The following is a 25,989-nucleotide window of genomic DNA, read 5'->3' as shown; positions in this document are numbered from 1 at the left end:
TTTATGATTATACTGATAAAAAGAATATATATGTTTGTTCACTCTTTTTATTTAGCCATCTATTTACTCATTTATTCATTGATTTACCAAGTATTTAAGCGTCTGTGTTGGCCATTGTTTTATGTCTGGAGACAAAGCTGTGAAAACGGTGAACGAAGTTCTTGTCTTTATTGAGTTTTTATTCTAGTGAGGGAGACCTACAAGAAATAAACAATTAAAAATTTTTAAAATCTAAAACAACATATCTAGCCTTTTTTTTATTATACTTTAAGTTTTGGGATATGTGTGCAGAACGTGCAGGCTTGCAATAGGTATACACATGCCATGGTGGTTTGCAAAGGATATGAAAAGACACTTCTTAAAAGAAGACATTTATGCGGCCAAGAAACATATGAAAAAAAGCCCATCATCACAATTAAATTTATAATAGATGATCAGATAGTAATAGGTGCTATGGAGAAAACCTAAAAGGTGACAGAAAGGTACACTATTTTAGACAGGGATCTCAGGGGAGGCCTTTTGGAGAAGGTAACTTTGGAGAGAATTTTTAAATGAAATAAGGAGTTGAGGCATATGAATAGATGAAGTAGACAGAACAGCAAGAGCAAAATTATGTTGCAATAAATATTTTCTGTACATTGCCATATTATGTCTCAATGGAATTGTAACTCATCCATTTTATTTGCACTTGTTTAAAACTTTCATTTTTCTGCTAATTTATTAAGTGCAAATTCTATCTTAGGTTAGCTTTAATTGTTGTATCACAAATGAAGATAGACATTTGTTTCATGTACTTGTTCACTTCTTATATTTCTTCTTCTTAAAGGAACATTGTTTCCTGTCCTTTCGGAATTTACCACTGGAATCTTTTTTTTTTCTTATAAATTTGAATGTGATCCTTATATATTAGAAATGCAAATATGTCTCTCAATGTGCCATTATCATTTTAATTTTGGGTTTGCCACTTTTTATTATATAGCTTTTCTTTGTGGTTTTGTATGCGATTTAGTGGATGAACTAACATCAAGAAATGTCTGTGTTTGATTGCATTGAGATCTGAATTTCACCCTTCCCTGTATCCACATCCTTTGCCATGTACTTTTTTATTCTCTCCCACACTGACTGTGGGTCAGCCATGTGACTTATTTTGGGTGGTGACATGTCCAAAATCAATATGACAACTATAGAGGCTGGGAAATTACTTGTGCAATTGCTATGTCTCTCTTGTTCCCTGTAGTTGCCAAGAGACTGTGCCTGGGCTCCGCTGCTGGTAGAAGGGAGACACATTGTGCAGAGCCAGGTTGTAAAGTCCTGGCCCAGGCCATCCTAGATCAGCACAGCCAGCTGACTACCAGCATGATCAGCAAAATCATGCCCTTCTCCCTACAGACATCAGCCCATGGTACTCAGTGACAGTCAAGTAACTAGTCTCATTTCAAGAAGAGCTTAATGGCTGGGCATGGTAGCTCGTGCCTTAATCCCGGCGCTTTGGGAGGCCAAGGTGGGTGGATCACCTGAGGTCAGGAGTTTAAGACCAGCCTGACCAACATGGTGAAACCTCGTCTCTACTAGAAATACAAAAATTAGCTGGGTGCGGTGGTGGGCGCCTGTAATCCTAGCTACTCTGGAGGCTGAGGCACGAGAATCACTTGAGCCTGGGAGGCGAGGGTTGCAGTGAGCCGAGATCATGCCACGGTACTCCAGCCTGGGCAACAGAGTGAGACTTTGTCTCAAAAATTAAAAAAAAAAAAAAAGAAAGATTAATTCCAGCTGTCTATGGTTTCTTCACCAAACCTGCAATGCCCCCCTGGTCTTAAGAAAAACTTGGTGTCTAGTGCTGAGTTAGGCTTATAACAACACAGCTCGTCTCATAATGTAGGAAAACATGTTAAGGTCAGTAAACTATCCTAAGATTCTAGCAGCTAAACTCCTTTCTGAATTCACAACATTAGCATAGAACATCAGCAAGCCTATAACAATTGAAAGGAGACTCTGGTACGGTTAATAACTTGTTTACTTGCTTCTGTCAAAATTTTAGGTGAGTCATAAAAAGGATATGATCTCATAAGGTTATTAACAATGAGGGTCTAAACATATTTTAAAAAGAAATAATCATATTGATCACAGTCTAAAATTTTTATGTCAAGAACAGAGCAAACAAAAAAGAACCAATCAATGAATAATTTAATAATGATGCCTTGATTACAGATGTAAGTGAAATTCTTCCTGAACTTGTGATTTGCTACTTTTAGATTTTGATGAAAGATGTGTTTAATGAAGGTCATTTGATTTGATGAAATATCCTTAGAAAAATTACTTAAACAGAATCTAGGTTCCACAACTAGGTAGTCAATGAATAAAATTTTAGTTCTACCTGTGGTAATAGAGTACTAGCATTTAAATTTTCCACTGTCAGCAAGTCCTGTTGACTATATTACCAAAATATGTTTAAAATATACTTCCTCTATCATTTCTTGTATCACTTTAGCCTAACCTGCCATTATCTCTTGAATACCACATGTGTTCCTTACTGGTCACTTTCCTCTACTCTTGACTCTACAATCCATTCTCCATTCTGCGATAAGTTTGATTTTTTCTGGTTAAAACCAGTCAATGGCTTCTCACTAGACCTAGAAAAATATCCAAACTTCTTAAAAAACGTGGCTGTTACTCACCACTGTAAACTCATTTCATCTCTGTCATCCTAATCCACTACATTCCAGTCACATTGGTTGTAGTGATTTGCTAGGGAAGCCATAACAATAAGAGTCATGCAAACTGGGTGCCTTAAACAACAGAAATTAATTTTCTCACAGTTCTGAAGACTAGAAATTGGATATCAAGATGTCAGCAGTGTTAGTTTCCTCTGAGGGCCTTGAGGAAAATATGTGTTTGAGACCTTTCTTCTTGGCTTGTAGATGGCCATGATCTGCCTGTGTTTTCACATCACCTATTCTTGGTATGTGCCCATGTCCAAATTTCCTTTTCTTATAAAAACACCAGTCATATTATGTTAGGATTCTCCTGAATGATGCCACGTTGACTTACATCCCGCTTTAAAGGCTGTATCTCCAAATATGGCCACATTCTGAGGTACTGTGGGTTAGGACGTCAACATGAATTTTTCGGGAGACACAATTCAGACCATAAAATTGATTTTTCAGTTTGCAGAAAATGTTCAGCTCATTTCCCACCTTGTGGCCTTTGCACTAGCTGTATCCTCTAACTTTAATGCTATTCTCACTTCTCATGGTTGCTGGTGTCTCAGATGTCTCTTCTTCTTCTTCTTTTTTTTTTTTAGATGGAGTCTCGCTCTGTCATCCAGGCTGGAGTACAGTGGAGTGATCTTGGCTCACTGCAACCTCCACTTCCTGGGTTCAAGCAATTCTCTGCCTCAGCCTCCCAAGTAGCTGGGATTACAGGCACCCACCACCATGCCCAGCTAACTTGTATTTTTAGTAGAGATGGGGTTTCACCATCTTGGCCAGCCTGGTCTTGAACTCCTGATCTTGTGATCCACTCGCCTCTGCCTCCCAAAGTGCTGGGATTAAAGATTCGCATCACATGCCTGGCTAATTTTTGCATTTTTGTGGAGACAAGCATTGGCCAATGTTGGCCAGGCTGGTCCTGAACTCCTGACCTCAAGCGATCTGCCTGCCTTGGCCTCCCAAAGTGCTGGGATTATAAGCATGAGCCACTGCACCCAGTCAGATGTCTCCTCTTAAAGAGATCTTCCCTGGTCACCTAAACTGAAGTAGCCACTGAATTACTTTCTTTCTCATCAATCAATTTAATATTTTTGAGCAGCACTTATCATTTTCTGATATTTTCTATTTGTTCCTTTGTATGTTGCTTATTATCTATTCTTCCTGAACCTTACTAGAATGTAAGCTATATGAGAGCAGATACCTTGACTATCCTGTTCACTGTTTTTTTCCCCACACCTAAAACAGTGCCTGACCTGGCACAGGGGAAGTAAAATGAGATAATTAATGACATAGAGAGAGGAGGAGATGGAGGGAGGGAGGGTGGGAGAGAGGAGAGATTCAAATCTAGATCTACCTCACTCCTACATTTTCACCAGTGGGCTTCTGCCAAAATAAAAATAAAAAATGTGCTCCAAGTATTAAATAGAATTTAAAGTATCACTTTATCAGGGACATAATCAGTGATTTAAAGTTCAGAAGATAAAATTTGATTTTCTGGAGTTTTTGGTTGGTTTCTGGGTATCATTGCTAGTAGTGTTAGATTCCATGATGAGTCTTCATAATTTTGAGAAGAATCCCCAACTTGGTAAATGTAATGCAACCTGCTAAGTTCAAGAAAGTCATACAAAGAGCTTATTATTTAAGCCACTTATTTTAGGGTTGGGTTGTGTGATGGTTAACATTGGGAGTCAACTTGATTGGATTGAAGGATGTAAAGTATTGTTCCTGGGTGTGTCTGTGAGGGTGTTGCCAGAGGAGATTAACATTTGTGTCAGTGGACTGGGAAAGGCAGACCCAACCTCAGTCTGGGTGGGCATAATCTAGTCAGCTGCCAGCACGGCCAGAATAAAAGCAGGCAGAAAAATGTGGAAAGATTAGGCTGGTTTAGTCTTCCGGCCCTCATCTTTTCCCATGCTGCCTGCTACCTGCCCTCAAACATCGGACTCCAAGTTCTTGAGCTTTGGGACTTGGACTGACGGACTGACTTCTTTGCTCCTCAGCTTGTAGGTGGCCTAATGTGGGACCTCACCTTGTGATCATGTGAGTCAATACTCCTTAATAAACTCCCTTTATATATATATTTATCCTGTTAGTTCTGTCCCTCTAGAGAACCCTAATAGAGTTTGTTTGTGTTTTCAGAGACAGAGTCTTGCTCTGTAGCTCAGGCTGGAGTGCAGTGGCACAATCATAGCTCACTGTGGTCTCAAACTCCTGGGCTCAAGGGATCTTCCAGCCTCAGCCTCTCAAGTAGCTGAAACTACAGGCATTTGCCACCACACCTGGCTAATTTTAAAAAAAGATTATAGAGACAGGGTCTAGCTATGTTGGCCAGACTGGTCTTGAACTCCTGGCCTCAAGCAATTCTGCCTCAGCCTCATAAAGTGCTGGGATTATAGGCATGAGCCACCATACCTGGCCTAAAGCCATTTATTTTTTGTTTCTTCTTTTCCCTTCCTCCCTCCCTCCCTTCCTCTCTTCCTTCCTTCCTTCCTCCTTCCTTCTTTCCTCACTCTCTCTCTCTCCCTCTTTCCTTCCCTCCCCCTCTCTCTCCTCTGCTCTTTCTCTTTCCTTTCTCCCTTTCTCTTCTTTCTCTCCTTCCTTCCTTCCTCCCTCCTTCTTTCTTTCTCTTTCTTTTCTTTCTTTTTTCTTTTCTTCTCTCTCTCCTTCCTTCCTTTTCTCCCTTCCCTTCCCTCCTCTCCTTCCTTCCTCCCTTTCCTTCCCTTCCCCTTCCTTCCTTCCTTCCCTCTGTCTCTCTTTCTTTCTCTTTTTCTTTCTTCTCTTCATTTCTTCTTTCTTCCTTTCTTCTTCTTGCTTGCCAAAAAGAGGTCTATGCTGAGCAAGTTGTGGTGTCGAAGAAAACCACTTAGCTCAACACCCTGATGTAAAAGCAGATGCAGGTGGAAATACAACCAGAAAATACTGGAGGAGATATTCCAATTTACAGTACTGAAAAATAGCGAAGGATTAAAGAGTATTCACATTTCTTGGTAAGCACTATAAGAAACTAAGCTGATTGGTAGTATGGAGAGGGCATTATGAAGATCTCAAAGAAAGGTATCTTCTCTTAGCAATGTTCTCATTCACATGTAAAAATAAGATCTGTGGCCAGGCGCGGTAGCTCACGCCTGTAATCCCAACACTTTGGGAGGACGAGGTGGGAAGATCACAAGGTCAGAAGATCAAGACCATCCTGGCTAATACGGTGAAACCCCATCTCTACTAATATACAAAAAATAGCCGGGCATGGTGGCAGACACCTGTAGTCCCAGCTACTCGGGAGGCTGAGGCAGGAGAATCGGTTGAACCTGGGATTTTGAGATTGCAGTGAGCCGAGATCCTGCCATTGAACTCCAGCATGGGCAACAGAGGGAGACTCCGTCTCAAAAAAAAAAAAAAAAAAAAAAAAAAAAAAAAAAAAAAAAATGTCTGTGTAGGAAGGTCCTACTGGTACCCAGAACTTATTTTCAAAAGTTTGTAATGTAAAATTTAAGTGTTTTATAGTAAAATAGGCAAAATTCTGAGGTGGCACTCATGATTTCTGCCCCCTGGTATTTATCCCCTTGTAAACTCCCCTCCTTGGGTGTGGGTGTGACCTTTGACTTGCTTCTAGATGACAGAGTATCTAGGGATTTTTCAGATGTAATTAAGGTTACAAATTAGTTGATTCTAGAATAATAAAAAGGCATATAACTGTGGGCAGGCCTGGGCCTCTTCCTATGAGTTTCATGAAGTAAGCAGCCATATTGAGGAGCCTACATGGGTGGGAGGTAATTCCACAAGGTCCCTAGGACCTGAGGATGGTTTCAAGCCAGGAAAAACCTGGAACCCTCAGTCCTAAGGCCACACACACAAAAAAATGAATTCTGTCAATAACCTGAATAAGCTTGAAAGACAGTTATTCCCCAGTTGAGCCTCCATATGAAAATCCAGCCTGGTCAACACCCTGATTGCAGCCTGTGAAACCCTGGGCAGAGGATATGCATAAGCTATGCCTAGACACACGACCCACGGTACTTTGAGATAATAAATGTGTAACTTTAAGCTGCTAACTTTGTGACAAATTTTTATGCAGCATAGAAAACTAATACGCATAGCTTCAAAATTAAGAGGCCTTGTATTTGGACAATTGATTCTTATCTGGTTTGCTACATCCTCTCCACTTTGTTTTGCCTAGTGCAGCTGGAGTGTTCATTTTTAAAAAATGCAAATATGACATCTGCTTTCCTTAAAACTCATTTATGATTTCCAGAGAAAACGGAATTGTCAATATTGCCCTGCAAGGTTTGTCCTTACACTCTATGTTTCCCTTTGTTGTCTGTGCTCTAGTCATATTGGCCTTATTTTAGGTTCTCAGATGCCCTTTAATTTTCTTCTGCCACAAGGCCTTGGCACTTGCTGTTCTCTCTGCCTGCAACATTCTTTTCTACGCCTTCCCTCACTTAATTATCATTTATTCTTCTCATCCTTTCTTCATATCTCCACTGTCTTTTCCTTAGGAGATTATTACCCTGAATTTCCTAATTAGGTCAATACCCACTTCCATAACTCTCACAGCACCATATACTCTTCTTCATGGCTATTCATACAACTAAAATTTTACATTCATTATTGTGCTTATTGTTTTTCATATTCCCATGAAAGCAAGCAACTGTTTCTGTTTTGGTTTACCATTTTATTCCTATACCCCTAGCACCTAGTGTTTTGCCCTGCAAAGATTAATAAAATATTCAAATAATTATAGTAATAAATAGCATTCATTGAAAACCATATCAACCCACTTTAATAATATAAAATATATAAGGAAGGTATAGATTAATATACTATTAATATTTGCAGATTAGAAACTGAAATAGAAAGAGAATAAGTCAATTTTCTAAGGTCACACAACCAGTAAGTATTAGAGTTGGGATTTGAGTCCAGGCATTTGCAGCTCACATCATTACTTAAATATCCTAACTGAGGATTTAGCAGTACCGCATGCTTCCTCCTATGGAAGGTGATCCATACATACATATTAAGTGGAAATGAATGCATGGTGTGTTCCTGGAGGGCATTTGTTGTCTGTTTACTTGCATGGCAGCCTGATGAGCACAGCTGCCTGAGACATGTGGATGTTACCTTCCTGTTGCGTGGAAGAATGTATTATATGTAGATATATAGTTTGTATTAATATATTTATATATATTTATTGGAAGTTTACTTTTATATATGTTTACCATAAATGTAAATAGTAGAAGTAGCACCATTGTTCCTAGAAATAAACATATTCTGTATATATTATTCTATATGTATCCTATAGAGTATTATCTATATCTCTCTTTTTCTAGGACCAATGGTGCTACTTCCATCATTTTTCATGGTTTTAACTGTTTTTCAAATAAATGTTCTGCCATATTCCAAAGAAGGTTGCTCTTTCTTCCAATCTCATTTTAGAGGCTAAAATTTCACAAATGTTTTCTTTTCTGGCTGCGGAAATGGCTTGTTTTCAGGAAAGCATAATGCTTGCATATATGTTACCTTTTTCAAAAAGGTGAGGAAGCAGATAGTTTTATAGTCATAGATGGATTGTTTGCCATTTTTTGGCTTGGTTCTTTATGTTAAATACAAAGAGATCAATCATGACCAATATTCAAATGTGAAGGTGTACAAATATCTCTGTGAAAGTAACACAGTTTATAGAAGCTAGAGGGAGGAGCACAAATGGAGATCATAAGTAAGTTTCTTATGCCTTTCCATGTCACTGTTAATGGCAGGTCATCTGCCAGGATTCCCCTAGTCAGCTGATGCAGAAGACCTGGGAGGTACGGGGAATGACTTGCCATGTCTGAATTACTGAACACCTCATTTTACATTGTGACAAATGCCAATGTCTTGCAAGAGAGCTCAGGGGTCCTTAGCAGATGCTTTCATTTTAGTGCCAGGCTGAATGCCAAGACATCAGTTCACACTTCCCTGAATCCCTTGTCTTTCTTTTGCTTGAACGAAGACAAGAGAAAACATTAGGGGCAAAACTGAGGCACCTTTATCACCTTTCATATGACATGTCCATCTCCATCTTAAGAAATGAAAGAGACAATCTTTCAGAAATTGTTGGTTGATTTGACGATGGAGAATACCTCTCTCTGAGGGTCACCTATTGCTATACAGGGCAAAAAGGCAATCTGAACAAAGCAACTATGACACCAGATTCCATGGAGTGGGAAATTGCTTCAGTGTTTGATGAACACTGAAGAACATTGTGTTCTACATTTCAATGTAGAGCATTTCTTAATGGTCTCACACCAAGTCTGAGTGGAACCAAGCTTGACATTGACTTGAAGACATAATAAAAAGGATCATATAGCAGAAATTATAGTGTTTTATCTAGGAACATGTTTACTAATTCATTTGTCTGAAGATAAAAGATACCTATCAGCTTAATTTTATTCTGAGAGAACTTAACTTTAATATTTGCAAAATTCAGAACTTAATCTTTCACTTTATGTTAACCAGGTGCAAATCTTGAATGCCAAATAAATGTCATGCATGCCACCACTCCTCCCACCCTCCACACTGTTATCCATGGCAGACATCACTAGTTGATCATGACACAGGTTCCCACTGAACCCACTCCATTTCAACACATCATTCCAGTCACTCCTCAGCCAGTCTTTCTTTTCTCACTCAATGGAAAATGAGGCCAACTTACATATATGTAAAATGTAAGCCAGTGTTTCTCAAACTTAATGGGTTTCTTTATTTCAGGATTAGTTTTCAATACTTTGATACACATATAATATGCTATTTATAATGAAGTAAAATACTTAGTACTGCAATAACCCACATGATCACAGAATCCCATTTTAATGCAATACCTGCCACCCACCATGCCCATTAATTCCTTGGAAAACAACTTGGGAGATATTGCTAGGGTACCTTACCAGTACTGGAGTTTTCTACTTGCTGCTTCTGATGTTTATTGGTGATCCAGGTGGTCATTCAATATTTTGTAATCATTATTTTTTTTGTAATGGTATAGATTTGAATTAAATGCTGTAAGGCTGTGTATAAGAGCCACTCAGAAAAAAAGCCAGCCTAAAATGTCACACAGTACTAACATTTCAAAGATGATTATTTTTTGCAAACTATCTTCCTTGACCATTTACACTGAGCCAAAGTGTTCTAAGAACTTACATCACATTTCAGTAGAGTGATGAGACATCTCTGTTTATGCCTGAGGCAGTTCCAGTTTATGCCTGGTTTTTCATTGTAATCATTAACAGTACTCCCTTTTATGATCCAAAGTGTCCTCCTTGGATGGTAAATTAATTAAGTGACCTCCCTACCTTTAATTCTCAAACGATTTATGCTAATGTTGGTATTATTACTCCCATTTTACCAAAGATAAAATAGGGCTCAGGATATGGAAAAACTCTTTGTTCACACAGCTAGTGCATAGCTGAGACAAGATTCAAACTAGTTTGGTCTTATTTCAAAGTTCATGCTCTTGAATGTAGTAACTGCTCATTTAAATACATAATGTCACTAAATACCCACAAAATTATGTAAGGAACATTATCATCTGCATTGCGAAGATGAGAATATTGAGGAAATGATACACTATCATTTATAAATTTGAGGTCTAAGGTATTGAGAATCTTACCCTTTGCGTTCTTTTATGTGGTTGCCCTACTTTTAAAGGTGAACTCCACAAAATAAGGCAGGCCAAAAAGTGTAGCTGGCAGGTATAGCTACAGAGAGGGCTATGAATAGGGGCTCATATCAGCTCTGTGCTAATCAGCTGGGATTCACTAAATTAGGCTTATGATGCAGAGCTCTCCGCTAAATATTTATCCTTTAGAAAAGCAGTATGAAGCGAAAATTCAGGTAAGTCCAAGTTATTAAAATCAGACACCCTGAGCATTAGAGAAAACAAGAAGGAACTCAGATGAGCAAATACTTAGTGCACAAATAGAATATAATGACTCAGATTACAAGGTCATTCTCATTAGAAAATACTGAGAATAGTCTCATTTTCTAAAAATTAGAGGTTCCATTGGCAGAATACTTCTAATGTTGATTTATGAAAATGTATTAGACTCATCCATTTTTTGAATACTGTTTTTAATGATCCATTTAAACTTAAGCCATATGCACTTCAAAATAATGACATTCACTTATCCTATTATAGCACTTTCTACCTTCAGAAAATTCTGTATAAAGTTAACTGATTTTATTTTAACAACATAGCTTTAAGTATGAGTCCCATTTTACTTTATAGTGTAAATCAAGGTTTCCCAGTCTCAAAACTCTTGACAGTTCGGACTGGATAATTCTTTGTCTTGCATATTATAGGATGTTCATCAGCATCCCTGGTCTATACATACTAGATTCCAGGAGCACCTCTTCCCCAGTCATGAAAATAATAAATGTCTCCAGATATTGCCAAATGTCCAGAGCAGCATAATTATCTCACTTAAGAATCTACCAGTTTAAATGCTTCCTCTTTGTTATCCTAGAAAATTGACTAGGTAGAAAATAAGCAAGTTAATATTCAAAATAAAACTCTTTTGATAACATTCAATACCAGTTCAAACTTCTCTAGAACTCAGAGTGCTGGTAAATTAATAACCTACGGAAGGGGATAGCGCTTGGCTTAAGTTAGGAGTAATGGCTTGGGAATATATTTAATTTGAAGAAGGGATGATGAAAAAGATAAGATACACGAACTCTGAAAATTCAATTCAAAGTCTTCAGAAGATTTTACATTTGGGCCTTTCCTTTCTGGCAGTGGCTATGGCTCTTTTAGAAATGCTCCAAATCTCCAAGGAAATGTCTTATTTCTTTTTCTTATCTTTGGATGGGACAACCCACAGAAATGGAGGCTTAGTGTGTAAAAGGACATGTCAGTTCTTGAAATGTTGGATGTAAAACTGTGGACTGAATTTCCAAATATCATAATCAAAAGCACTTTTTGTTAGGGATTAATCAAGCTACTGTATTATTTTTTAAAACTTGAGCTTATTTTGAGAATGTTAACAGTTATAAGAAACCCATGATAAGTGTTTTGTAGCATGGCTTTAAATGTATATTCTTGTCACTGTTTAGAAGCTAGAAAAAAAACTGTGTTTATATGAGCCCTATATAGTAATACTAATCAAGTTTATTTATTTTAAACAATTTTTGGTAGCCTTCCCCCTTTAAACCGGTAAGCAGAAAAATTTATTGGCCAATACTCCACTTGATCTTAGCCAAAAGGCCGAGAAGCAATTTTATTGGCTAATTCTTATAAATTTACTTTAAAAACTCAGACATAGCTTTAAACATTCAATTTATTTGTGGCATTTGTACATGAAAATTATATGATGATAACATTGCTTTCTATTCTAAACTAGTAAACTGTTTCTAAGAGATTGATAAAATTGCAAGTCTTAATACAAAGGTAGGTTATGAAAATGTATATTAATTTGAGATATAGAAAAGTTTTCAAATAATAATGTTTTCAGGGTTATATGCAAATAGACACTAAATAAGACAAGGTTTCTGCAAACATGATGTAACAATAATGACTGGAACTCTGAATGTGAGAAATTCAGAAAATGAAACAGCTACTTAAAAAGCAAACATGTGCTAAGTAAATTTGTATTTTCATGGTTATTCTAAGGAGAGGAGGAATAATCTGTTGAGGTTAGTGCCCTCAAGCAGACCCCATAACTTTGCTACACCGCATTTAACTTCTCTGTGCTGTTTTCTTTTAATTTTCAAAATGGAAATTAGCTGTTTCATTGGTGAAGTGCATTGTAAAATGAGAGAATTTTCAAATAATGCAATTACTCTATGGTATTCTGTTTTAATAGTAATATACCCATACGAAGCAGGTATAATGAGAATAAATTTTGCCAATAACAAATTCTGAAATCTGAAGGTTTGTTTCTGCTGTCATAGTATGAATTTGCTTTAAAGAGAGCAGGCAATCCAAATTCAAGCTTGCTTCACCCTGAAAGCAAAATGTCCGTAGATTCGTGAGTTTCATTATAATAACCTGGAAATGAGAAAATAGGAAATGTATTAGTGAATAATAGCTCATCAATTTAAATCGATTAATTGGCATTAAATCACCCCTGTACATAAATCTTTCTACAGAGCAATCACCTTTAGCTTGAAAAATACATGTTAATCCTTTCAGGAGAAGACAATGAAATCTTTAAAAAATTCTGTTTTTTAGACAAATGATACCTTCAAGTCCCTAACAAGGCTGCTTTAGATTTTCTAAAAAATATACACAGCTAATATTTTACCTCCTTTAATGATCTTTCTTGCAACAGAAACCAAATTCCTTTTCAACTTGGGGTCGAGCAGGAAGCTGAAAAAAAATAAAGATATAGAGCTAGTATTTCTCGATTTGTCCCTATTTTAAGGTTGAACAAAGAAATATGACAAAGTTATAGTTGCCTTTCACAGCCATGGAAAAACATCTTTGCAGAGAAAACTGGCAAGACAATCTTCCATTTTAAAAGGAAACAGAATCATTGTAAAGTTCAACTGCATCCGAGTCCTTGAATTCAAATTTTCTTTCCATTTTGCAGAACATTTTAAGCATTGGGAATTTGTATTCTTTTCCTCTTATTCAAAATCTCCTCTCCAAAATATATGCCCTGTTTGTGCAATCCTTCAGCTCTTATAGAAGAATCTTTGGTTGATATTTTCATAAGCCCTAAGGCCATAATGCACCCACTTTTGCTACATTTGAATGAGTCTAATGAGTCTATAATATATATCTATATATTATATAGTGTATATATATACATATATGCACATACACACAGCTTGGTGGTGGGCTACAGAAGAATAAAAAATGCAACTGCTTCAATTCGTTTTTAAGGGTGAATGATTTTTATGATTACTTATGACTTATTTGAAATATACAAGGAACTTAAAGGGTTATTAAACTTTGGAAAATTAAAATTCGTTCATTATAAGAAGTTAGCAAAGACTCTAATTCAGGATTTTAGCAAGAAATCCAGCTGCTACATGACTCTTGGTAGCAGCGCAAGTGTGTTACATTATATATGCAGATAGTTGGAATAACATTATTTTTATGAAGAAAAATTGTAGTCAGGACATTATCAGTGTTGTCTTGGATTGGTCTTGGTTTTCCATTGCTGTTGTCTTTGCTTAGTGTTATCATTAGCTTCTCGTTAGCAATTTATTTTCAGTTAACTCTATGATGTGAAGTAATGCATATTTAAATCAATAATATTTTGGGGCTATACTTTCCCTACTAATGTCCTAGAGTTTAAGGACTGTATATATTGTGATTCAAACACAGTAGACTTATCATATTTCTATTGTTAAAACACATGTATTGATAATTCCTCTAAGATTTTTTTGATCTGTACATGTTGAATTTAGCCACACTTTGGCCTCAGTGGCTTTTTCCTTTGAGTTCCCTCTTTGTTTTTTTTCCAAATAATTTCCTTAAATAAATGCTTATAGATTTTGCACACAAAGGCACACCTAACCTATTTTGTTCATATCTGTTAGAATGTCTAAAAGCATAGACAGGATAGAAGGCTCTCATGTTCTTTTTTAACGAAGTTATTTCTTTGCATTTTATAGCAATCAAAATAAATACAACCTACCTTATTGCTGAAGTGTACATTATAAAACATATTTTCATTGTGGGCAGTTTCCTTACCTAGAAATACAAACTCAGTTATTACCTCTTTATTCATTCACAAATTTGATGATTTATTTATTCAGTACTTCTTAAAAATGATTTCTACAAAGGTAAGATATAGGTGAAAAGAAAAATTATTAGGAAGATAAAAGGGGGATACCGAAAAGGCACCCTTGGCATGTGCTGTTAATTTCTCCTGCCCATGTGGATTGACTTGGGTAGGATACTGAGGACCTACAGGAGTCACTTGAGTTTAGAAACAATCTTTCCAACACCTCTGAGTAACAACCTCCACTTGATTACTCCTTCTTCCTTTTCTTTTCCACATTCACCAGGATTGGCCAATTACAAAACACATTTTTCCACAAAAACCTGCGCCTTCTACTCCCTGCTCTCCTAGACTACTGCTCCTCCTGCCTTTATCACTGGCATTCCATTTCTCATCCCAGCCACAGGGCTCAGTTCTATGGCTTCTTCATTCTCACAGTCAGTGGTTTGGTCCAGGCTATGGAGAGTTGCTTCTAGAATATTCAACAGCTCCCTAGCTGACGTCTAGCTCCTCCTTACTATCCCATCAGCACACAATCCCCCCATCACATGGAAATGAGTTACCCTCTCAAATGTTTCTCAAATTTCATTTGCTTTATCAGTAACTCCCAAGTATCAAGCACGAGCTTCCATTTACATATATCATTATCAGTCTTTATAGCAATTCCCCATGGTACAATGCTTATCTACATTTTGCATATGAGAAAACCGAGGCCCACAGAGCGTAAGTGACTTGCCACAGGTCACAATTAGTAAGTTGAGAACAGCAGGATCAATCAAGAATTCCAAACTCACGGTCCTTTTATTACGTTATGGTGCCTTCAGTGTTTCTATTTTATAGTCGCTTCACGTTTATTTTGGATGTCAAGTTGTTTTGCATATAAATATAAAATCTATGTGAATGTTTACACTGACTTGCTTAATCACATTAGGTTTACATTAATATTGAAATTGATTTACTCTGTACTTTGTTTTAGTCTTAGATCCTTCAATAAATACCAAGCACTTACCACCTGGATGGTGCACAATGGTGAGTTTATCTGGAAGACAAAAAAAAGCATGTTCTACTGAGTTTTGTTCAATATTTATCTTAAATTCTCTCTCTTATTTTTTTAATTGTTGGACTACTTCTTGTCTTTGAGGTTGCTATGAAATCTCACAATCTGATCTAAAAATATCAACCCCAAATTTCTCTACCTCCAGCCACTGTGAGTGAAACCATGCCTTTTATTACTTTTGTCCTTTCCTCTCCCAACCTTTGTCTCAAGGTATTATGATTTTAGATATGTTTGACATTAACACAAGCTTGCTGCCCTGCCTTGATATTCCGCTAGCTCGAGCTACTTCATTCTTTTTAAAAATCAACTTTATTCAGGAATAATTACATACAATTCAATTATTTATAAGGAAAGAGGTTGATGATTTTTGAGAAATACATATGGCTATGTACCCACCAACTTAATTAGGATAGAGACCATTTTATCTCCATAGAATATTCCCTAATTCTCCCTTATGTCAATCTTCACTCAAACATTACTCATGGCACCCCCAATCTGATTTTGTTGCAGGTAGGTAGCTAGCCAGGCATGAGCGAGGCGGGAGAGGGCTCCACACCACCCACCAGGAATGTCAGGCGACCATTAGGTGATGGTTCAGCAGTTATCACACTGCCTTTCTAAAAATGATAATTGGCAGCCTGTGCCAGGGAGAGGGAATTTGCTGATGGTCCAGAGTTGCCTCACTAAAGTGATAATTGATCACAGGTGCCAGGCAGAGGCAATTTCCCAATCAGATAAAAACACTTGAAATTGGTAATCAACTTCCAATAAATTCTCAGTAATTAGGTGAGTGAGCGCCAGCATGCACATTAAGAGATAAAATGGTGGAGTATGACCTTCCAGGGGCATTCCACTGGAAAAGAAAAGAAAGCCTTATGTGGGCATGCATACAACTTTCTGAACACACTGCGCATGCTCACTTCCCAAGTGTAAGGCGGACACTGTGCATGTGGGCAGTTCACCCTTAGGGAAGAATGAAGGGAAAGGGGTGCAAGATGCTGGAAGTTGGCCAGCATATAAAGTCTTAGGATCAAGGTTAAACAGGGAGCTTGACCTCCACAGTGCCTGCTTGGGTCTCTTTCAAATATGCTTTTCTTTCCTTCCTGCTCTAAAGCTTTTTAATAAATTTCCACTCCTGCTCTGAAACTTGCCTCAGTCTCTTTTGCTGCCTTATGCCCCTCTGTCAAATTCTTTCTTCTGAGGAGACAAGAATTGGGGTTGCTGCAGGCCTGTATGGATTTGCTGCTGGTAACCTGGATATTTGCCACCCCTAACAATTTCTACTTCTACAATTTTGTCTAGATTAGTTTTATCTAGAATTCCAGATAGATGGAATACTACAGCATGTAGTATTCCTTTGTGTCTGATTCCCTTGTGTCTGATCCATTCTTTTTATCTGTTATCTTTCACTCAGTATGTGTAATGTTTGTGAGATTCATTTATATTGTTGTTATAATAGTAAGTATTCCTTTTTATTGCTAAATAGTATTCCATAGTATAAATATATTACAGTATAAGCATGTATTCTTCCATTGGACATTTGCATTTGTTGTAATAACCCAGTTTAACTGTTTCCAGTTTGGATATTATGAATGAAACTGCCACGAACTTTTGTGAACAAGTCTTTGTGTGAACACAAGCATTTATTTGTCTTGGAAAAAAACCTGGAATGGAATGACTAGGTCATATGGTAAGTGCATATTTGACTTCTCCACAGTTATCACTCCACTTTATATTCCCATAAGCAATGCATACAATGCATATCCAGTTCCACATCCTAACCAACAGTCTTCTGAAATGGTAATTCATTATACTTTTTATGTATTGGTATATCAGTGTAGTTGAATTTGCCTTTTGCTAATGGTTAATGATATTGAGCATCTTTTCACATGCTTCTGGGCCATTTGCTTTCATAAACTAAGACGTGGGTACTAGATGTGCTCCTTGATGCTGGGCTGTCACTGCCTCTAGGTCCTCTCAGCTGAAAGAGTTAAAGAAATATACATACTTGTACATACAACTATATTTCCATATTTATCTCTCTGTAATTATTTGTTATACTTTTACTTCCAATTCCAGTGCAATACCATAACATTCATTCTAGCCCTTCTTCTTTCCTTAATTATAACTGATTTCTCAGACAATAAAAAACCTGGCTCTCATTATCCATAATACATTTTTTTGCTTATATTCCATTTTGCCTCCTGTATCTGCCTTGTCCTCATTTACTGAATAAGTAAAATATTAACAAAGTTCTAAAAGTGAGAATTGTACAAAGAGGTATACTCAGAGGAGTGTGGAATTTTATTTTTTGAGTCAATTTTGGCAAGTTTTGTTTTTCAAGTAATTTGTCCTTTTTGGTCTAAGTTGTTAAATGTATTGGCAGAAAGTTAACTACATATTTTCTTAGTATCTTTTTTTTTTTTTGAGATGGAGTCTTGCTGTGTTGCCCAGGCTGGAGTGAAGTGGAGAAATCTTGGCTCACTGCAACCTCCACCTCCTAGGTTCAAGCAATTCTCCAGCCTCAGCCTCCAGAATAGCTGGGATTACAGGTGCATGCCACCACGCCTCGCTAATTTTTTGTATTTTTATAAGAGACAGGGTTTCACCATGTTGGCCAGGCTGGTCTTGACCTCTTGACCTCAGGTGATCCACCTGCCTCAGCCTCCCAAAGTGCTGGGATCACAGGCGTGAGCCACCATACCCGGCCAGAGCCACTGTGCCTGGCCCTTAGTATGTTTTTAATGTCTGTAGGATCTGTTGTAGTAACCCAATTTAATTCCTAATTTAGGTATCTTGTTGTCTTTTTTTTCCTTGATCATTCTTCCCATGGGCTTATCAAATTTATTTATGTTTTCAAACAACTTACTTTTGATTTTATTTTCTTGTTTATCTCTTTCCTTTTTTACTGATTTCTGATCTTAATTATTTCTCTCCTCTTACCTCTTTTTGAAGGTTTGCTTTTCATTTTCTATTTTTCTAAAGTGGAAACTTAAATCATTGACTTAAAGCTTTTTGTTATTTTCTAGTATAATATTTATAGTAATACATTTCCCTTTAGTTAGAACTGTTAACTACATACTTGTTTCACCTGCATTTCACAAATTTTGATATTTTTTCATTATTATTCAGGTTGAAATACTTTCTTATGATTTCTTATTTGACCCTCATGTTATTTTGAATGTTGTGTTTAATTCCTATTTATATTGGGAGATGTTCTAGATATATAATTCTTAATTGATTTCTAAATTACTTCTGTTGTGGTAAGAGAATATAAGATTCTAAAAGACTGAAATCTTTTACAGAATATACTCTGAAGATTTCAGTCTTTAGAAATTTACTGAAACTTTTTTGATCATCTAGCCTATGTTTCATGTTGGTGAACCTCCATGTATACCTTTAATAAATATGTATTGTGACTTAAAAATTTTTTGTGTGTAAATGTCAATTGGGTCAAGTTAGCTGATAGTGTTGTTTAGGTCTTCTGTATCTTTAATGATTTTTGTCTATTTATTCTATTAATTAGTAAGAAAGAAGTGAAAACATCTCTGAATGCTGTCAGATTTTGCTTCAGGAGTTTTAGTAAAATTCATATATATAATATAAAATTATTTTATATAACGCAGATATTTAGAATCGCTCTTTCTAGTGAACTGCCTTTTTATCTGTACGTAATATCCTTATCTTTTGTAATACTCTCTATTTTGAAATTTATCTTGTCTTATATTGATATAGCCATGCCAGCTTTCTTATGCTTATGTTTACTATTGTCATAGGAACCTTTTACCATACTTTACTTTCAAACTATCTATCTGTGTTTTATATCTAAAATATATGTCTTTTAGACAGCATAAGGTTGGATATTGCTTTTGTTTCCAGTCTGAAAATGTCTGCTTTTTAAAAGAAGCATTTAATTCAGTCACCTTTAATATAATTATGACATGGCTTAGTTAAATACTACCATCTTGTTCTTGGTTCTTCACTTTTCCATTTTTTTATGTTCCTCTTTTTCTACTTTCCTGCTTTATTTTTGGTGGATCAAATAGTTTTTTAATAATCTATTTTATTTCCTCTATAGGTTTCCTAAGTATAGTTCTTTTTATCTATTTTTTTAACTGATTTCTTTCTGTTTTTAAAATAAAACATGAATCTTTAACTTAGATTTTGAGACAGTAGTATACCCCTTAGTACTTCATGCCTTATAGTTGACACATCATACTTCTTACTTTACCCTCTCCTCTTCCTACTTTGTAACTGAATCTTTACACTTTACCACGTAACAATTTTGGAAACATATAATTCTATTTATCTGCCTCCACTGTCCGTTGCATGATTGCTTTCATATTTCCTTCTTCATATTATATAACGTCTAACTTAAGTTTTATTATTTTTGCTTTAAACAATTGTCTTTGAAGTAATTTATGAGAAAAAGGAAAACATAATATTTTATATCTACCTGCTTTGTATAATTTCAGTATTCTTTTTCCCACAGATTCCCTCAGTGAGAATCTGAGTTTGTTAATATCCCTTCACCTTGTATGATATTTTAAAGCATTTATTCTACTGTAATTTTGCTATGAATTATCTCATTTCATTTATCTTAAATGTCTTTATTTCATCACGTTTTTGAGGTATATTTCCTCTGGATTTAGAATTCTAAATTTTTTAGGACTTTAAAGATGTTATTGGCTGGTCGCAGTGGCTCACGCCTGTAATCCCAGCACTTTGGGAGGCCGAGGCGGGCGGATCACGAGGTCAGGGGATCGAGACCATCCTGGCTAACATGGTGAAACCCCGTATCTACTAAAAAATAGAAAAAATTAGCCGGGTGTAGTGGCGGGTGCCTGTAGTCCCAGCTACTTGGGGGGCTGAGGCAGGAGAATGGCGTGATCCCAGGAGGCGGAGCTTGCAGTGGGCCGAGATCGTGCCGCTGCACTCCAGCCTGGGCGACAGAGCCAGACTCTGTCTTGAGAAAAAAAAAAAAAAAAAAAAAGATGTTATTTTATTGTCTTTAATCCTCCATTGTTTCTGCTAATAAATTATTGAATTTTTTTTTTTCTTTATATGTAACGTGTGTTTTCTCTGGCTGCTTTCAAGAATTTCTTTTTACCTTGGCTTAAAGTAGCTTGAAAATAAATTGCCTAGAAGTCCTTCTTTTAACAGTTATGCTAATTTTGGTTTTTAAAAGTTTTTTTTCAGCAATATGCAAGTGATTTGCATTAAATTTGGCAAGTTTTTGGTCATCATTTTTTAAAAAATGTTTTGGCTCTTTTCACTCTTTTCTCCTTTTGGGTTCTAATTACATGCATTTTAGAATGCATTATATTGTCCTAAATGTCGCTGGGACTCTGTTCATTTTCAAAGTCTTTTTATCGCTCTGAAAATCAAATTGGATAATTTCTATTGGTCTGTCTTAATTTTGTTTACTAACTCTTAATTTGTCATCTCCAATTTGATAATAAGTTCATCTGATTAATTTTTATTTATTTTATTGTACTTTTACTTTCTATACTTTCTACTTGGTTCTTTTATATAGTTTCATTTTTTTTTCTGCTGAGATTCCCTATTTATTCTCTCCTTTAAACCACATTTTTCACTAATTCAGTGTTTATAAGAGGTCCTTTAAAGTCTGTTTGCTAAGATCAACAACATCCAACATCTCAGGTTCCGTCTATAGTTTCTTTTTCTTCATTAAGATTACAGTTTCCTGTATCTTTGTATGTCTTCTTTTTTTAATTGAACACTGGACATTATAGATAATGTGTTGTATATTCTGGATTCTAGAATATTATTCTGATGACAGTATGTTCTCGTTTTAGTAGGCAGCTCAATTACTGTCAAGAACTTGTATAGACTTAATTTTATTCTTTTTCACCATGGGCTTTTTGTGATAGAAAGCCCAGGGTGTTTTCTTCTTAAGGCCCTGAGTTTGTAGATTCAGTCAGCCTAAAAACTCTGTCTCCCAGATAGATCTTGTTGGGGCTTGGTTTGAGATTTTGTTAGGGCATGTCTAGAGTAGATCTTACTCTAAATCATAGTTCTTACTCATTACATTTTTTGGGTGTCACAGCAGAATGTCAGGTATTTTATGGAGGTGTTAAGATCTCCCTAATTTGACAGGGCCAGAACTTAAACACTCCCAGGCTGGCTTTTCCTCAACTCTGCTCAACCTCTAGTGTCTCTCTTTTGCTTTCAATGCCCTAGAAGTTGCTGTCTTGCATGCTTTGACTGTTTTGCTTTACACATGTACAGCTCATCTCTCAGCCACAGACTTGTGGAATCCTTCCCATGGACCTCTTAGGCTACCTCTCTACACAGCCACCTGCTCTCAGAGACCCACCACACATATTCTAGCAGCTTCAGCTGCCCTGAACTAAGATCTCTGTCTTCTCAGTTCAACAGAACTTCTTTGTTTTGCTCAGAGTGTAGTCAGGAAATATTCCTCTGGCAGAGACCTGGGCCATAATGAGACCCACCTCAGGAGTACTGCTTGTCTCTAGAATTATTCATAGTCTTTGGCTACCTACTGTCTGCCTCCTAATATCACTTGCTTCATATATTTGCCTAGTAATAGTGTCCTGTGCAATAGAAAGATTTGTGTAGTATTATTTATTCCAGTGCGGCTGAAAGGAGAACTAATTGATTCATAATTAAGGCACTGATAATTAAGAGCATTGATTTTGAATTAAACAGAATGGCTTCTCACTTAATATGTGTCCTTTAACTTTTCAGTTTCTCAGGGCCTCAGTTTCCTTATTTATAAATTGGAAATATTGCCCACCTCATAGAGTTATTGTAAGAAACAATAATGTATAGGTGATAATAAATGTTAGCTTTTTAATGCTCCTTGGTAAAATTATTTATATAACTTGTAATTTTATAAATCATTAAAATTTTAATCTTACTCATATTAGAATGGAGGTGTCTGTAAGATGGCCCTGTCTTTATGACCTTAATTATTTTAGAAAGTATATTTGTGTTTTAGAAAACATTTTAAAGTGCTTAAGAATTCTCTCTAGAAAAAAAGATAACTGTATAATATGAAGAGAAATGAATTTCAACACGAAGGACTAGCTAAAAGCTATGCAATATTAATGAAAATGGAAGAGATGGAAGCTTTCACACTCTTTTAGTGGCTGCTAGTTTTTAATTATCTGTGCAGGGGGAGAGTCTTGGGGAAACAGTGGTCAGATAGTGATAACGTAATTTATTTTTAATTTTGGAATGTGTTGTTTATTTTAGCAAAAGTTTTACCTTCTTAATAATGTTTGATTGGCTTAGTATCCCCTCCCCTAACCTCCACTGCCAAAGCAACTTTCAATTATTAGAAATTTTAAAATGATACACATGTTGACAATTGTGAGAATTCACTGTATTAATATTTTAACTTATTAAAAAGCATGTCTCTTTAATCATTTCATTTCTTTTTTTTTTTTTGAGATGGAGTCTTGCTCTGTCACCCAGGCTGGCGTGTAATGCTGTGATCTTGGCTCACTGCAATCTCTGTGCCTTCCGGGGGGGTTCTCCTGCCTCAGCATCCCAAGTAGCTGGGATTACAGGCATGCACCATCATGGCCGGCTAATTTTTATATTTTTAGTAGAGATGGGGTTTCACCATTTGGCAGGCTGGTCTTGAACGCCTATCCTCAAGTGATCCATCCGCCTCGGCCTCCCAAAGTGCTGGGATTACAGGTGTGGGCCATCACGCCTGGCCTTGATTTCTTATATAATGGATCATTAAAAAATTGAGCAGAGTTGTCCTATTTGCAACTTACATAGACATCAAAAGAAAGAGAGTAACAAGCATTTATTATATTTATAACATATAAAATACTTATCATATTCTCTGGTTCATTATGAACTTTCATTATGAACCAGAGAATATGATAAGTATTTTATATGTTAACTTACACAAGCACCCTCAGATGCATATATAATTATAGATGCATATTTTGCAGACAAGGAATGTGACTACCAGAGATTAAGACCCTCTCCAGGTTAGACAGCTGGGAATTGTTGAGGTTTAGATTTGAACTCAGGCCCAATCATCTCCACAGTCCCTGAATTTTCAACGTAATCACTCTATTATTTTTGAATAGCAGGCGAATCTTACTTACTATAGACATTTTCTTCTTCTGGCCTTTTCCCAATAATGCAGTCTCGTAGTTGCCGTAATTTCTCCTTAATGTGGAAACAACCAGGACATAGTTATGATTTTCAAATTTTTATGGATCAAGATGAAAACATCAACTACTATTAGCAATACCAATCCTGCTACTTGATATTAATTTGCTACTTATGATGTCTCAATTGCCATCTTGATACTTTCCACGTTATCTTACTTAATTCTCACAGCTTAATGAAGAGGATGTAAAATGTCATCATTCCATTTTGTAGATATGGAAACTGAGGTACAGAGAGGTACAGTAACTTTCCCAAATCATAGTTATAAGTGGTAGAGTCAAGATTGGATCCTAGAGTGCAATTCTTTGGGAAGTTGTTTCGCCAACCCAGTTCTTGTGGGGTCTGTATTGGCTATTTGGTGTCCAAAAGCAGAAGGGCTACATAGTGATGGTTTGCTGCTGCCTGAGCCCATCTCAGGCTCTGTATGGCACATTCCTTCCCAGTGTTCTAATTCTAAAAATCAGAGACTTAAAAGCAGATGAACATAACAGGATTCCTCTTCTTAGCACATCTGTGATCTTTCTTTGATTTCCAAATATTGAACATGATCTTTTTAAGCAAAATGTAAAACAAGCTAACATTTAATAATCTTGTTTTAGAACAGAACTTAAGAATAGCACTCTTTCCTCAGGATTTTCCTGGAAACCTAGAAACCACTTTTCCTATTTAATTGTTTCCATTGCCTTACAGATCTCTCCTACCAGTGGTGCCAAACTCTTCTTCTTACTCTGTGACTGTGAGTAAGAGTGAGGAGAGTGAAGGGCAAGGTTTTCCCTTCTCCACCATTTCATCTTCAACGCCAGGGATTCTACATGATTCTTAGTTATTCTGGAAACCAGCTTCCCCTATTAACTCCATGTTTGTGCCATTTTTTTCTTAGTTTCCTAGATTAATTCCTTCATCAATAATAATATGACTTCAGTTACCTCTGATAACTTCATTTATATTCATAGGATACAAACACTTTTCCAAGCTGCAAGAAAAATATTGAAAAGTACATAGGAATGCATATTTGTTTGCACGTGTGTGTGTTGAGGAAACAGGAGGAATATTCATCTTTTTGTTGTTTGGATTTTGGCCCAGTCCCTTATGTTAAGGACTGACTGATTCCTCTGACAGAATTCAGACGAAGTCGTTAAACTTTGTTGCTTATGGAAAGTAATCTTAGTATCTGTTGGCCTTTATTTAAAAAATAATTTTTTAAAATAAGCATGAACAATATTCATTATCCCATTATAACCTTATTATTAGGTGAGTCAGATCAGTCTCACCTAATAGTGAGTATGAAGCACCTTAAATTCTTCCTAAAACAAGATTAAATTTAAATATACAAACAAAATAGAAACAACCAGGGTTTAATGAAACAACTAGTGAAATAATTTCCAAAATGATATTTAGGTTGGATAACTCTAAATGGAAAACGTTATTATTTAAGGGTCTTAGGAGGATGAAATACAATTGACTTACTTCAACAAAATCTATAAAATCTAACTTGCTAGGAAAGTGATTTGTAGGTCTGCACCTAAACACATGTGTATTGGTGATGACATTGACTTGATTGAGAAGCAATGTTGTAATTCTGATCATGAACAATGAAGAGTTGCAGAACTCTACAATCAGTATTCTTTAGCATTTATTTGGCAACATAACTGCCTTCGCTTAGTGTCACAAAATCTGGATGAGGTTCAGCCACCAACCCACAACCATAACTGCCCTTAGAGACAGGTGGTTTCTAACAAGGCATGATCTCAGATGTACTGGGAAAGTCCCCTGGCCCATCTACTATATTGTTTGAAATTTCTCTATTTTGATTCTTTTTTATTGTTTAAAAATGTTTTCCTAAGCATCGTCTTTTAAATAAAAATTATCTCCTGGGAAAGTTACAATATTAAGCTATTATCAATTATTTATACTTTGGCCTAAATTTGCTTATTAAATGTGTTTAATCAAACAGCTATCTAGAACTGGGTTCTGAAGCAATGGGATTTCTGTGATAAGAAGAAAAAAATTGTTAAAATATTTTTGGAGTGAAAGATGGAATATGGGAATATGACCGTGTTATTTCTCACTAAGGAATGTCAAGGGGTGTGTGTGGTATATTTTGTTTTCATTCTCATCTCAGTATCATGTCCTCCAATCCCATCTCAGGAGGTAAGTTATATTTACAGAAGATGAGCTTATTTTAACTTAATATGTGAACATATATATGTAAATGTGTGTATGTGTACATATATAAAAATAAATGTTTAAGGAGAAAGAAGATAAAAACTTATTGCATTTTATTTAGGACTGTTGCTTAGTGTGATTTTAATCATTGTCTCACTCCCGTTTC

At 36.2% G+C, this 25,989-nt stretch overlaps 1 protein-coding gene across 2 annotated transcripts in view; it reads right to left on the bottom strand.

The window, feature by feature from the left end:
- Positions 1 to 9,452: 9,452 nt before the first annotated feature.
- Positions 9,453 to 25,989, bottom strand: part of BANK1 (B cell scaffold protein with ankyrin repeats 1) — a 293,848-nt gene continuing 277,311 nt past the window's right edge. For both annotated transcript variants that reach the window (XM_003829949.5, XM_034958947.3), the window contains 5 exons: positions 23,591 to 23,654; positions 15,426 to 15,455; positions 14,330 to 14,385; positions 12,986 to 13,050; positions 9,453 to 12,729 (listed from right to left, as the gene is read on the bottom strand). In XM_003829949.5, coding sequence (XP_003829997.2) covers positions 12,991 to 13,050; positions 14,330 to 14,385; positions 15,426 to 15,455; positions 23,591 to 23,654 — 210 coding nt within the window. In that variant the 3' untranslated portion in view covers positions 9,453 to 12,729; positions 12,986 to 12,990. The remainder of the gene's footprint in view (positions 12,730 to 12,985; positions 13,051 to 14,329; positions 14,386 to 15,425; positions 15,456 to 23,590; positions 23,655 to 25,989) is intronic.

The sequence above is a fragment of the Pan paniscus genome, chromosome 3, assembly GCF_029289425.2.
Source record: "Pan paniscus chromosome 3, NHGRI_mPanPan1-v2.0_pri, whole genome shotgun sequence".
Taxonomy (NCBI): domain Eukaryota; kingdom Metazoa; phylum Chordata; class Mammalia; order Primates; family Hominidae; genus Pan; species Pan paniscus.
Note: the sequence above shows the minus strand (reverse complement) of the source record. Positions and strands in the feature narration are given on the sequence as shown.